This window comes from Alnus glutinosa, chromosome 7, assembly GCF_958979055.1.
Source record: "Alnus glutinosa chromosome 7, dhAlnGlut1.1, whole genome shotgun sequence".
Taxonomy (NCBI): domain Eukaryota; kingdom Viridiplantae; phylum Streptophyta; class Magnoliopsida; order Fagales; family Betulaceae; genus Alnus; species Alnus glutinosa.
Genome location: NC_084892.1, coordinates 23806198 through 23821228, shown reverse-complemented (window position 1 = coordinate 23821228; position 15031 = coordinate 23806198). Strand labels below are relative to the sequence as shown.

Here is a 15031-nt window from a genome sequence, read left to right as displayed (position 1 = left end):
ATTTAAAACAATATTATTAATATGCTATTTGAGCAATAATTCACCGAACATACCAGATTCGATAACCCAATAACTTGATTGGATCGATGCCTAAACTGAGTTTAATACTATGCACTCAAACCAACCCCCTAGGAGTTAAATACTGCATTAATAAAATATTGTAGAACTCAATGGTAAAATCCTTTAGTCATCGTTGTCCCAAGAAACTATCAAATCATTACAGTATCATGATCATCATGCCAAGAAACTTCAGATTATGGTTGAGTATGTACAAAATAAAAATAAAATAATAAAGCCATTTGATATATGTATATATAAAAATAATATGTATAAAAAAGTATGTTTGGCATGGCAAACATGACTAACTCCGTTTGTTTCGGCGTAAAATGATTTCTGGAAAATGATTTCGGTATTTTCCGGTGTTTGGTAGGGGCGAAAATAATAGTCAACCGGAAAATGATTTCTGTTTGACCAAAAATGCTTAGTAAATTTCGGAAAATGATTTACACTTTTTAAAAGCGTAAATCATTTTCCGAAGACGTCTGACGCGGTCGATTTATTTTAAACAACGTAGTCGATCTTCACGTTTAAGCAGCCGACCGCGATCAAAATCTTGCCCGTGTCGAATTCCGACAACATCCGGATAATGTCGTCGGAATCTGGCGACGGAATCCAGCCACCTTCGCCGGAATCCGGTCAGCCCAGATTCCGGCAACCAATCTGGCCGGAATCCGGCGATCTGGCAGGATCTGGGCAGACCGGCCGGATTCCGGGATCCGGTCGGTCTGGCCAGATCGCCGGGATCCGGCCGGTCTGGCCAGAGAGCCGGCCTGCTCTGGCCGGATCCCAGCTGGCTCTGGCCAGTTCCCGGCCGGCTCTGGCTAGAGAGGCCGGATTCCGGCCGGATCTGGCCAGATCCGGCCTCTCTGGCCGGAATCCAGCCACTTCGCCGGAATCCGGCAATCTCAAATTCCGACAAAACTGTCCGGATTCCGGCCATTATCTTGAATTCTAACTGTATTAACCGAAATCAAATAAAAATGGTCAGAATCTTGTCGGTCAGTGACGAAATCTCGTTATCGATGATTTTTATATTATTTTATATTAATATTTATATGTTTTGAATAAAAATTAATTTTTATAGGTTAATATGTTTGAATGAAAATATAAAAAATATTTGTAATTTTTTGTACGCGCCAAACACCGAAAAATGCTTTCGGCGAAAAATATTTTCCAGAAAAATAACTTCCATAAAACCATTTTACGACGGAAACCATTTTACGTCGAAACAAACGGAGCATAAATAAATTTTTAAAATGTATGCTCATTCGTCTCACATCAAAGTAAATGGTATCAATGAGCTAGGTCTATCATCTAAGTGTTTGTTTTGTTTAACCGTTTCAAAGCATATCTGTTTGGAAAAAAAAAAAAAATTATTTTAAAGCGCAATTAATAAAAATGTGCGTTTTAAAAACGTTGTTATACGTTTGATAAAATCACAGTTTAACTTATAAATATTGTATTTTTAAAAACTCACTCTTTACAAGTGGTTTGTAAAACGTGATTGTTAATTTTTTTTTTTTTTTTTTTTTCACGTTTTCAAACTATAATTTTTTTTTTTTTTTTTTTCAAATGCATATCCAAACAAGTCACTATTGGTGATTTTGTTTAAAAATGAACTTAGATAGACATTACAGTGTATGATCAGGAAAAAATTTCTCATCCTTAGATTATTCACATGCGGTTCAGCAAATGTTTAGCTAAATAATCACATTTTTCTACTTTAGCTATCAATTTTTTTAAAGCACCCAAATCTGGTTCAGAATTTTAGCTATTAACTTTTACTATTATATTTAAAAACTATTATTTTTGTTCTCCAATAATCATATTTTTGAAAGTGTCATTTCTTAGCAATCATATCTTTCAAAATTTATCTTTTTTTTAACGATTATATTTTTTAAAATTCGTATTTTCTTAACAATGATATTTTTCGACAAATGATGAAATATAGGAATTTCAGTTATTCATTAAGTTCTCGACAAAAAATTAAAGAAATAAAAAGAGTCGTTCGTGGAATTGCTTGGCCGGAAGGGATGTTATGAAAAAAAAAAAAAAAATCCTACAGGAAAAACTTAATAAACTAATTAATTTTTGACATGGGATGTTCTGAAAGAGTAATTCCAGATTTCCAGGTGTATTATTCATTTATTCTTCCATCACTACTTTATATCACCTAAAGATGCGTGAATTTTTTAGTAGAGGAGAGAGAAATATATATACTTTATTTTTATTATTATTATTATTATTATTTATGTATTGTTGAGCAATAGTAGTTGGTGAGCACAATACCCATTAGCCAGTTTCTTAACTAAGGGATTTGTTTGAGTTTGCATTTTAAAAAAGTGAAATTTAAAAATATGTGATTTGTAAAAGTAATATTTTAAAATGCAGTTAAACGTTTGGTAAAATCGTAATTTGGGCTTTAAAATCGTAAGTTAGCCTTTAAAATTTTATGTTTTCAAATAAACACTCATTTGCTTGCGATTAAAAAAAAAAAAACAGTTTTCTACGTTTTTAAATTGTAATTTTTTAAAAACGCAATTCTTAAACGATTCATTTTATACTTTTTGGTTTAAAATCACACTTTTTATCTATGATATTGCAGTCTCAAACGTACCCTAAAGTACCTAGTCATATGAGAAATTTCTTTGCTATGTTTTTGCCGCTGTCCAATGATGTGATATAAAGTGGAAAAATATAGAAAAGTGAAAAAAAGAAAAAAAAATTTGTATTGTAGTGAATTTTTTATTTGAATAGTAATAAAAATTTGTTGATATAATATAAAAAGTGAAAAAAGTTAAATGTTTTGAAGTTGATTTTTTTGGGAGAAGTGAAAATAAGGGAAGGCCCGGAGGGAGAGAGGAGGGGGTTGTCAAACGGGGTATGTATTTATTTTTTTTTGTTATTTTTAAGTCAGAATATGAAATCAAGATATAAATTTCATTTAAAACATGACATAAATTTTCTACAAACCGGTTTGTAGGAATTTCATACGACCTATATATAAGAATGATATGTGTCATTTAAAAATGTTATAAGCACATATTTTATTATTAATACTTTTAAGCACTAGGGCTTAAAAACACTAAAACAGGGCAAAAACTTGTCCAAACCATTTTCAAAATGATTTAAAATATGCAAAATACATACACAAAGAAGACACAAATGACTAAAACAAGTTTAAAATATTAAATTAACATACGTAGATAAATGGATAATAACCGCAATATCAACGTGAATGTAATTAATAAACACATAATGTAGATGCATATACTTAAAAGTGAAAACTGTTTGTGCGTTATTCAGATGTGAATATGGTCAATAATTGCACGCATGTAGAGCCCACTTGTAACCACACAAAACGGTGTCATTCCCACAATCACGGAGCGTCCAGCACGTCGACGTCCCATCTCCTCAACGATCAAAAACAACGTCGCTTCACTAACTTCACTACAGATTCTTTTGCATAGTACCACCACCGACGATGTTGACGAATCCATTTCACCGTCGGATCGACCCAGACCTCAATGCACCAGTAATCCAACGGCTCAAAGCCCTCTCCCACACCTTAAAATAGTTAAACGCACCCTTTCCCAAAACTTTCTCTCTCTCTTAAACATTTTTCAACGGCCGACCGGTGCTGACGTATACCAGGGACGCTTCCCTCCTATTTTCTCTCATCTCCGTAGATCTCACACTTCCACTTCCTGATCTGGTATTTCCTTTTCCACAATTGTCCTCCAAATTTTACAAATTTTTAGTTTCACTTTTTATTTTTCGTTGTTTATTTTATTATTTGCTCGGAGGGATTTCGCTGTCTAGGGTTTGCTTTGTTTTTCTCTTAGCGAATAGTTTTCGATGGCCGCTCCACCTGCTAGAGCTCGAGCCGATTACGATTACCTCATAAAGCTCCTTCTGATTGGCGACAGCGGTATGATTTTACGTTTATGCCCTTCGAAATCTCCCATTTACTTGTTTGATTTGATTGCGAATCCATTTCGTTTCGAATAAAGGAAAAAATAGGTTTTGTATAAGGCCTGATTTGATTATGCTTCTTTTGAGCTTAATATGAACTATTTTCACGACTTTTTTTGGTTTAGTTTGATTGTAATTTTAATTTTAGTGCTTAAATTATGTGGATCCTTGATATGTGGTGTGCGGCTATGAAGATTGAAGAGTGATATTATGATCATTAGAGGCTCTCATTTACGTTTATGTTTTTATTTTTTGAGGCTTACCTTTATATCTTTTACATGTCAAGTTAGGATCCTGAGTACTTTGCTTGTTATGTGACGTGGCAGGTGTGGGTAAGAGTTGCCTTCTTTTGCGTTTCTCAGATGGATCCTTTACCACGAGTTTTATTACAACCATTGGGTAAGGGTATTAGGAATTTCCTTTTTGTTTCTCCATAATTGTTGTCTGATATCACTCGTTTGGATTTTCTTTGACAGAATTGATTTTAAGATAAGGACCATAGAGCTTGATGGCAAACGAATCAAACTGCAAATTTGGGATACTGCTGGTCAAGAGAGGTTTCGAACGATTACAACCGGTTAGTATCTGGCCTTGGTGATGTGGAGTGGGGTTGTAATTGTAAATGTACTCTTATAAAATTTTTATGGTCTTGAACACATTGTGAATGGTGCAGTCATATATCACATTTGTTTGGGGTTGTCAAAAGTTTTGAAAGACATGAGTGTTTATCTAAGTTGGTACTAGGGTTATTGACAAAGCTCACAATTGTGTTATTTTTCATAAGTATTCAAACAACATGTTTTTAAAGAGAAATATCATTTTTGGTTATGATATGACTAACAGGAGCTTTTATAGTTTGAGTTATCAATCAGATTGGAGTTACAGTAATGATTATGTTGACTTATCAGTGATAGGCCGACATCGTAATTGGTCTGTTCTGCCAAAATCAGGAGGACAAAGGCTTAGAATGTTATGTGGGTGTACTGTAAAGTACTTGAGCCCTTTAACTTGGTTGTGTTAGAGCATTCTTAGTAGCCTTACCAAATTTTACTCACCAAAGTAGTTAAAAATCACTTTTCTCTATTCTGGTGAGCCACTTTTTTAAAGTTTCCCTAGCAGCCTCACCATTTTAACTATTAATTATTCACTATCACTATTCCATTTAAATAATACATTTTCAGATTTCTTTATTCTTTCTCTATTTAATCTTTTTTATACAACTAGCTACGATACATCTTCATCTTGAGATTAGATCATTGCTAAGAAATTCACAGAAGTTATTCATAGAAGTTTTCATTTGCTTCTCAACCAAATTCAAGAAAGAAAAAAAAAGAAAAGATAAATGAAAGAACCGCAAAGTTTATATCAAGGATAAAGAAACCTTCATGTCCATGAAATAGGGATATCATCGTGTGAGAGAGATGGGAGAAGACAATGGGAGAAGAAAGGAAAAAAATGTGCTGTGATCATGTGAGAAAAAAAGGAGAAACAAAATTGGTGAGAGAGTTGGTGAGTGAATATTACTCATCAAAATTGGTGAGTATTTTCACTTACCAAAACTTTTTGGTAAAAGTGGTGAGGCTGCTGGGAGTATTTTTTAGTGTTTTTATTAAATTGGCTCACCAAAATAGCTAAAAAGTTATTTTGGTGAGGCTACTAGGAATGCTTTTATTTTTTTATTTTTTTATGTTTCATTAAAAACTATAGGGCGCACCCAAGCACATAGGAGATATATAAGAGAAACGCCTAAAAAAAAAAAAGAAAAAAAAGAAAAAAAAAAAAGAGAGATAAAAAAGAAGTCATGAAGACTATAAATGTGCAAGCAATCATAAACAACTATCCACTAAAAAAGGGTATAGAAAAATAAGGAATTTAGCTTCTCCACCGTCTTGTCAGTATCTTCAAAGCTCCGGTCATTTCTTTCTTTCCAAATGAACTACATCAAATAGAATGAGATCATTTTCCACAAAGCCTCACTTTGAGAATTACCAATCTTCCTTCTCCAACAAGCGAGGAGATCTCTCACCTGACAAGCATGACTCACGTTAAGCCGAAAAGACCGAAAATAGAGCACCACAAGGCACTAGCTGATGTAATTGTTCCTTCGGGGTCAAGTAGAAACTAATAAGGAGTAAATCTCCATTTATTTCCAGCCTTTATTTCCTAGTCTAATAAGGAATAGATATTCCTAATAAGAATGTAGGCTATTCGTAAAGATCTTTTCTTACTAGTTATTGACAGCTAAACCTAGTTTAGCCCTTGTAACATATATCTATTATTCCTTTAGTGTGGATCTTTCCTAGTAGGGTTCTTGCATGCTGTAAACGACGGCCAGACCTAATGGTTATGTCTTATGACCTAGCAGTCTCCTATTTAAGAAAACTCACAATGAATAAAGAGTCATACTTGAATATTATCAAACCTAATACATTTTATGGTGTTTTGGAGATCAAGGCTCCCTCGAAGTAGCCCAAATCCCTTTTCTCTTGTTCTTGTGCTGTTTGATTTGCATCACTAGCTATCTTGCATGGAGCAAGAGGTGGTCAACGGTTTTCACACTCTTCTTACACATGCAACACCAATCTACTACAACGATTTTCCGCTTTCTCAATTTTTCCACTATGAAGATCTTACCTAAAGCGGTAGACCGAGTGAAGAAAGCCACTCTCAACAGGCCCCTGCTCTGCCAAATACACCTACAAGGAAATGGTTGCTATCATGGGGGATTAAGACAATATAGAACGATCTTACATCAACAACTGAAACGAAGAATTCCGGTTCCCAATCATGTGTTGCTCTAACAAAATTAACGTTTTACTGAGGAGAGCCATTAGAGAGCTGAAGATGATCAACCACATAATCATCCCTAAGGCAAGGAATGCTATACAACTCCGAAAACATTGTCTTAAGGGGTCGTTTCCCACACCACACATTGTGCCAAAAACTAATGGGATGTTTGGGTGTGCGATTTTTTTGAAAAATTGCGAATACCGATAGAATTTGTTTTTGAAATTATGTTTGGATGGTTTGACTTCCTAAGACAAAATTTAAAAAAGTTGGATTTGTTTTTAAAAAATTGCGAATACTAATAAAATTTGTTTTTGAAAAACTAAGTACCCAAACATGCCATAATATTGGAGCCTTCGCGCACCTTGAAACTAGAACATCTAGAAACCTCCTCCCACCTCTTCCTAATGAATTTTCAGAGATCCACCTCATAAGACACAAAAACTTCATTAGAGCACCACCCATTCCATTGACTGCCATATTTCATGTCTAGTACCTTTCTCCAGAGAGCCTCTCTCTCAAAGGTGTAACACCATAGCCACTTCCCTAGAAGGACTCGGTTGAATAAAAGCAAATTCCGGACCCCTAATACCCTCTCAGAGATCGGGGAATATACCTTGGACGAAATTACCAGATGGAATCTGACCTCTTCACCCATACCTCCCCCACAAGAAATCCTATTGTAGCTTCTCAAAAATTCGATTGGCAACGCTAGCCGAGAGGGGAAACAACGACAAGATGTAGGTCGGCAAGTTAGACAAAGTGCTCTTGATTAAGGTAATCGTACCCCCTTTAGACGAGTACAACTGCTTTCAGCCAGCCAAACAACGCTCAACCTTCTCAATAATGTCATTTCAAATAGGTTTTGCTTTAAAAGAAGCACCCAAAGGAATACCAAGGTACTTCATAGACAAAGACGATACCTTGCAACCCAAGATTCTAGCAAAACCTTCTATTCTATCAATCAAACCTACATGAATCAATTCTGACTTAGCCAAATTGATCTTCAAGCCTGAAATAGCTTCAAAACATAAGAACAAGCAACGCAAATGACGGAGGTGATCTGGTTATGCCCCACAGAAAAATTGAAGTGTCATCCGCAAGCAAAAGATGAGAGATATCAAACCTACCAACATTCCTTATTCCCATAGAGAAGCCAAACAACAAACCCCCATTAATTGCAACAAAAATCATCCTACTTAAAGATGGAAAGCCTCCATCACAATGACAAACAATAGTAGAGACAGAGGGTCTCCTGTCTCAAACTATAGAGCTACTAAAAAACCGGTGGGAGTGTCGTTCACCAAAACAGAAAAATGCCCCGAAGAGATACAATGAGCCTATCCATGTGGCCACCATTTCCCCCCAAAACCTCTCCTCCTCACCATGTACAATAGAAGACCCCAATTTACATGATCATAAGCTTTTTCTAAGTCCAATTTGCAAACCATACTCGGCTCCCTAGATTTTATTCTACTATCAAGGCATTTATTAGCAATAAGAAATCTAGATTTGCCTTCTTCGGATGAAAGCATTCTGCGGCTTAGAAATAGTCTTCTCCAAGAACATCTTTAGCTTGTTGGCTGGAACTTTGACAATAATTTTGTAAAAGCTTATGAGGGGAATTTTTATATGATTGTGTTATTGAGGGGTATGCATATATAATTTTACTCAATTCTAGTAAGAGCTGTGTAGCCTGTGTTCTTTGATATCTTAGTGTTTTCAGAATTTATTAATAATTTTATAGAATATTTTGTTCAAGAATAGTACTTTTATAGACATTTTTCTGTAATTGATAATTTTTTTTATTGACCTCCAGGTGTTTTCTTTCATGATTTTAGGTGTTAGCAGCTTGACTACGTTTTCTTTCATGATTTTAAGTGTTAAAAGCTTGACTAAGTATCACTATCTTCTGCAGCTTACTATCGTGGAGCCATGGGTATTTTGCTCGTTTATGATGTCACTGATGAGTCATCTTTTAACAGTAATGTCTTCCTTCACTGTTATTATTTGAAGTTTTGGAATGCCGTGATTATATTGATCATTCTTCAGCTTTACTGTATCTCTTAAACCATATGGATTCTTTTCTGTTAAATTTTATACAGAAGCAGACTAAATTTTTCATCATGAAATAATCGTGGTCTTGATATCTTGAGGAGCTTCCTTTCCTTGGATGGAGATTTATTCATTAATGGTGAATTTTAACGTTTCTGGTTATAAATGATAATTAGACTGATATCTTTCCACATTCAGACATTAGGAATTGGATTCGTAACATTGAACAGCATGCTTCTGACAATGTTAACAAGATACTGGTTGGTAACAAGGCTGACATGGATGAAAGCAAAAGGGTCTGTCCTCCTCCTCCTCTCTCTCTATCTCTCTCACTTTGTGTGTGGGTGTGTCCATGTGTGTATATATTAGTTTCCCTGGCCATCAGCGATGTTGACTTGACAAGGACCTTATTTTCAGGCTGTTCCTACCTCAAAGGGCCAAGCTCTTGCCGACGAATATGGCATCAAGTTCTTTGAGACTGTGAGGAAAATTTGTTGCTTATGTCAATTTGCAGAAATTGTTGGTTCTGTCTTTCTTTCCTTCTATCCTTTTATGCTGAAAAAGCTGTGAATTACAGAGTGCAAAGACAAATTTAAACGTGGAAGAGGTTTTCTTTTCAATAGCTAGGGATATTAAGCAAAGACTGGCGGATACTGACTCAAGGACTGAGGTACAATTTGAACTTTGAAGTCGCAAATGATGAAAAATAAATTAAATTTAAATGGGGTTTCTTTGGCATGGCTAGGTATTTGCATATTTATATGACCATCTCTATTTCTGGAAATAATTTACATTTAAGTAAAAATCTACACATTTTACCCTGGCGCAGACAATTTTATCCTCTGGTAATTTGTTCTAACAGATATTTGGTTGTTGGATCTTTTCAGCCACAGACAATTAGGATTAATCAACCGGACCAGGCAGCAGGAGCTGCTCAATCTACCCAAAGATCAGCTTGCTGTGGATCTTAAGCAAATCTTGTTGAAGACGGGATCACAGGGAACCATATTGATGGGAAAAACTACTATATCTTTGATGCTTGTATTGTTCTCCCTGTTATTATTTTACAGTCACTACTCATTTGGGTGTGAATGGTAGATCTTCGTATTTTGAGAAATCAATTATATATTTGTTTTACCTCGAAATTATTTTTCCTGAGCTTGATAGAATCTATTCCGTATTCTGATGTTTAGAGTTGATTACTAATTTACTAGGAGCCTGCCTCTTTTATTTACTATTTTCTTTGATGCCTCTTTTAACTGACGTTGTGAACTTGTCAATTGTCATGGTAATGTCTTCCTCAGGTTCTTGAGAACAGTGAGGAAAGAAGTTACCTGATCTCTTTCTTGAGTATTTAAAGCATTTCCCTCCCCTTTCTATCATTTTCTTTTTATATGATTCTGATGCCCATGGGAAACCTATTAAGGAGGAATCTGTAATTTAGTATCTTTAGTTATTAACATTTTAGTATCTTTTAATTATATGTGGGGCTTCTGGCTGCATTTAGCTTAGGCTTGGTTTCCGACCCCTTTCGGGCGGAAATTTTGGTCTTTCCAAATTCTGACCCGAGGAGTTTGGAAACGGAAAAAAACTGTTACCGACTCCTAGCCGATTTTCGTAATTTTCCATCTTGAGTCAGAAATCACGGGTTGGAACTTGGCTCGGAATCGGGCTTACCATCAGAAATACCATTTTAATGTTCTTTGAAATATGCTATTATCAATGCGACATTGTCTTCTATTCTCAATGGTAGCCGTAACCTTTACTCTTGTTTGTCACCAGAGGAAATAGCACAGAGAAAATCAATCAAAAAAAAAAAAAAAAACTACTTCAATCAAGAAAATTCGCAAGGAGTACCCTTCTAAACAGGCCAAAATTTCATACCCACGAGAGTAAAAAAGAATTAGGTCCCGTTTGGCAACAACCCGTTTCTCACATACTTGAGGGAATTTTTTTTTTTTTTTTTTTTTTTGAGTGGTAGTAAGAGTGATTGATGTGATATAAAGTATGAATCATTTTTATAGAAAAGTGAAAAAAATTTATATTGTAGTGACTTTTTTTATTTATATAATAAAAAAAAAATTATTGATGTGATATAAAAAGTGAAAAAAAAATTATAATGTTTTGAAGTTGATATTTTTTGGAAGAAGTGAAAACAAAGAAAGGGAAAGGGAGGGGGGTTGTCAAATGGTTCTCTCTTGTACGAAAATGAACAAAAAATGGACAAAAGGTAGAAACCAAACATTTCTCCATTTTTCTTTGTGCAAAACATTCTCAAAATCTTTTGAAGTGTCTTATACACACCGTTGAGCCTAAATAATCAAGTACGATTTGTTGAGTAATTCTAAATGTCAATCAAATGTCCATCAAATAATGAGGTGACTTTTAAAATCATCATTGAACGTATGATTGATCAAATTGTGATTTTAAAAGCCACCTCATTATTTAATTGACATTTAGAATTACTCCGATTTGTTTCGACAGGATTGGCGTTTTCCAAGAAAATATATTGAGTATGCTTCAACCAACCTTCTCGACCATCATCTAGAAAAAGAGAAAACGTAGATGACTAATTTTCTAGGACAAAGTTTTAATACAAATTGAGTTAAAAGAAAATTTATCAATAATCTACTAAATTGATATGTGTCCTTATAGCATATGAGTCACATATCAGTGTAATAGACAATCTCATTAAAAATACACGTGAAAATTACCTTTAAACACACGTCAACTGTACACAACGTTTCTCTTCGTGAGTCCAGAGAAAAAGAGAGAGAGAGAGAGAGAGAGAGAACCGTCCAGTGAGATTTGTTTTGCCGGAGGAGGGAGGCTCCCGGCTGTGTTTTTTGTCTCCCTCTCAGCCTTCTGAGCTATAGAGTTTTTGTTCCCCCCGGTAGAACCGGTGGTGGCTGATCTTCTCCTACCTCTTTTGGGCTATGGTGGTTTTGTGTTTGTGTTTTTGTTTTTTGTTTCTTTCTTTCTTTTGGTTTCTAGCAGGGAGATTCAACTCAAGAAGTCCAGTTTGGGGAGTGGCCGGCTTCCTGTGTTGTCTACAGTGTGCTTTGGCCGGATTTTAAGTGTTTTTTCCTCGGATTTTGAAGCCAGATCTACGCACATTCGTTGACTTCTGTTAGACACGCGCCACCCAGCTGCGTTCCCCGTTGTCTTTAACCCCTAATGCTGGAAGTATTGGTCGTGTGGTTCGCCGGAGCTCAGGGCGTGGTCCTCATATGCCAGGGAGTCTTTGCTTTCTGACTGCGCGTGAAGACCACGCTCCGTCCTTTCAGGCCGTTCTTGGCGGCGCCTAGGGTCTACGGCGTCGGATCTGTTGCTGGGTGCTTTTGGTGTCGGCGCATGTTCTACACGCGCCGCCACTCCGGCGAAGTCTGCCATTTTTCCACTACCGGTAACTTGGATTTGAATTTTTTCTGCCATTGTGTTGTGTATTCCCCTTGTTTCCCCAGTATAATCTGTCTTTGTATTGCTTAAATTTTATTGGAATTTTTGTTGGTTAAATGCTAGATCGGCCCTCTGTTATTTTGAAAGTATGCGTTAATGTAAAGAGATGCTCAAATGTAATTTCTGTAAGGTTTGTGTTCTGCTTAAGCAACTGTTTTTTTAAGTCAAATACTTCTGACTTAGAGTTGTAAGGGTTTTGTACTTCCTTCTAAACCCTTTAGGTTTTCTTAGCAATATATTTGGTACCTCATGCTACTCTGTTCGGAAAAAAAAAACACACACACACACGTCACTGCAACAGTATAATAGATTATTCCTTCCCATTTAGTTTGGAGTCAAACTTTGTGGAACTTGAAACATTGAGCAATAAAGTAAGGGCAGGTGCAGAACTAGCTTAAATTTTGGTTCCCCCAAATTTTTTAATAAAAAAAATTCTGAAAATATATATCTTTTTGGTTGAGAGAGCCCCCCTAAACCATAGTTCCTCAAAAATATTAAAAAAATTCTCCCAAAATATAAAGTGAGGTAGACCCTCAAGAATTAATTTTCTCCTCCTCAATTATTTTATTTTAAAGTTTTTTCCCACCATCAAATTTTTTTATTCAGACCCCGAGTAAAGTGGCTTTATTAGAATATATCAATTGAAAGAAGTTGGTCGGTCAAAAAGCTTCAGCTATTTGCGAAAACTACGGGAAGAAATTGAAAAGTTTATTTATGTAGTGGAGAAACATCATTGTCGGATTTATACTGTACATGCCCATTTTATGGTTGGATTTGAGGCGAGTAACAACATTCACTACAGCTACCCAAGCATTTTTTTAAATGCTGAGAATAAAATTATTTTTTGTTCCCTTAAATAAAAATACCCCACGTCTCTAAAGAATAGTTCAATCGGCTGGAGATTATGCCTCATGAAGCGGAGGTCACTAGTTCGAATCCTCCCTCCCCCTCTTATGTGGACATGTAAAAAAAAAAAAAAAAAAAAACCACCCCACAATAGGGAAAGGGGAAGACTTTGTTCAACTCTCTTGTACGGAGATGAAAAAAAAAAATAACAACAAAAGATAAAAACCAAACATTTCCCCATTTTTATTTGTGCAAAACATTCTCAAAATCTTTTGAAGTGTGTTATCCACACCGTTTGAGCCTAAATAATCAAGCACGATTTGTTTATGCAGGATTGGCATTTTCCAAGAAAGTATACTGAATATGCTTCAACCAACCTTCTCGACCATCATCCAGATCCAGAAAAAGAGACAAAACGTAGATGATTGATTTTCTAGGACAAAGTTTTAATTCAAATTGAATTAAAAGAAAATTTGTCAATCTAATCTACTAAATTGATATGTGTCCTTATAGTATATGAGTCACAAATCAATTTAATAAACAATCTTATTAAAAATACACGTAAAAATTACATATTTTAAACACACATGTCAGTATAGTAGATTATTCCTTCCCATTTAGTTTGGAGACCAACTTTGTCAGAATTTCTTGAAACATTGAGCAATAAAGTAAGGGCAGGTGCAGAACTAGCTTAAATTTTGGTTCCCCCAAATTTTTTAATAAAAAAAAATTCTGAAAATATATATCTTTTTTGTTGAGAGAGCCCCTGGCCTAAGCCATAGTTCCTCAGAAATATTAAAAAAATTCTCCCAAAATATGAAGTTAGGTAGACTCTCAAAAATTAATTTTCTCCTCCTCAATTATTTTATTTTAATGTTTTTCCCCACCATAAATTTTTTTTATTCAGACCCCGAGTAAAGTGGCTTTATTAGAATATATCAATTGAAAGAAGTTGGTCGGTCATAAAGCTTCAGCTATTTGCGAAAACTATGGGAAGAAATTGAAAAGTTTATTTATGTAGTGGAGAAACATCATTGTTGGATTTGATACTGTACATGCCACTAAACTAATTATTTTAAAAAAATAAATATTAAAAAAATTGTATATTTAGATAACAAAATTATTTTTTGTTCTTTTATACAAACTAGCATATAACCCGCGTCATGCGCGAGTTTTTACTAATTAAAACTGCATAACAAATTAGAATATTACATTTAATTTAAGAAAGAAAATAAAAATTTAGGAATGAGATTGAAAATATGTAAATGTATATTGTAAATTATCTTGTAAGGAATCAAAATAAATCACACGTATATTTTAAAAAAATAAATATTAAAAAAATTGTATATTTAGAGAATAAAATTATTTTTTGTTCTTTTATACAAACTAGCATATAACCCGCGTCATGCGCGAGTTTTTACTAATTAAAACTGCATAACAAATTGGAATGTTACATTTAATTTAAGAAAGAAAATAAAAATTTAGGAATGAGATTGAAAATACGTAAATGTATATTGTAAATTATCTTGTAAGGAATCAAAATAAATCACACGTATATTTTTTAAAAAATAAATATTAAAAAAATTGTATATTTAGATAACAAAATTATTTTTTGTTCTTTTATACAAACTAGCATATAACCCGCGTCATGTGCGAGTTTTTACTAATTAAAACTGCATAACAAATTAGAATGTTACATTTAATTTAAGAAACAAAATCAAAATTTAGGAATAAGATTGAAAATACGTAAATGTATATTGTAAATTATCTTGTAAGGAATCAAAATAAATCACATGTATTCAATTTTTATTTTTATTTTTTATTTTATAAGTAATCACATTATTCAATT

At 34.4% G+C, this 15031-nt stretch overlaps 1 protein-coding gene across 2 annotated transcripts; it reads left to right on the top strand.

The window, feature by feature from the left end:
• Nucleotides 1–3541: 3541 nt before the first annotated feature.
• On the top strand, nt 3542–10022 carry LOC133873087 (ras-related protein RABE1c-like). 2 transcript variants are annotated; one of them, XM_062310807.1, is made up of 9 exons: nt 3542–3775; nt 3906–3991; nt 4362–4434; nt 4512–4612; nt 8741–8806; nt 9076–9173; nt 9295–9357; nt 9455–9547; nt 9765–10022. In XM_062310807.1, exons 2-9 carry the CDS (start codon nt 3919–3921, stop codon nt 9846–9848), a joined length of 651 nt encoding a protein of 216 aa, XP_062166791.1. In that variant the 5' UTR covers nt 3542–3775; nt 3906–3918; the 3' UTR covers nt 9849–10022. The 2 variants fall into 2 exon arrangements, with proteins under 2 accessions (XP_062166791.1, XP_062166792.1); XM_062310808.1 differs by having other exon boundaries at nt 3763–3991.
• Nucleotides 10023–15031: the final 5009 nt, after the last annotated feature.

Coding starts and splice junctions, on each gene's coding strand:
- LOC133873087 (XM_062310807.1), top strand. CDS start 3,919: ATGGCCGCTCCACCTGCTAGAGCTCGAGCCGATTACGATTACCTCATA. Junction 8,807..9,075: donor TGATGAGTCATCTTTTAACA/GTAATGTCTTCC, acceptor TTCCACATTCAG/ACATTAGGAATTGGATTCGT. Junction 9,548..9,764: donor ATACTGACTCAAGGACTGAG/GTACAATTTGAA, acceptor GGATCTTTTCAG/CCACAGACAATTAGGATTAA.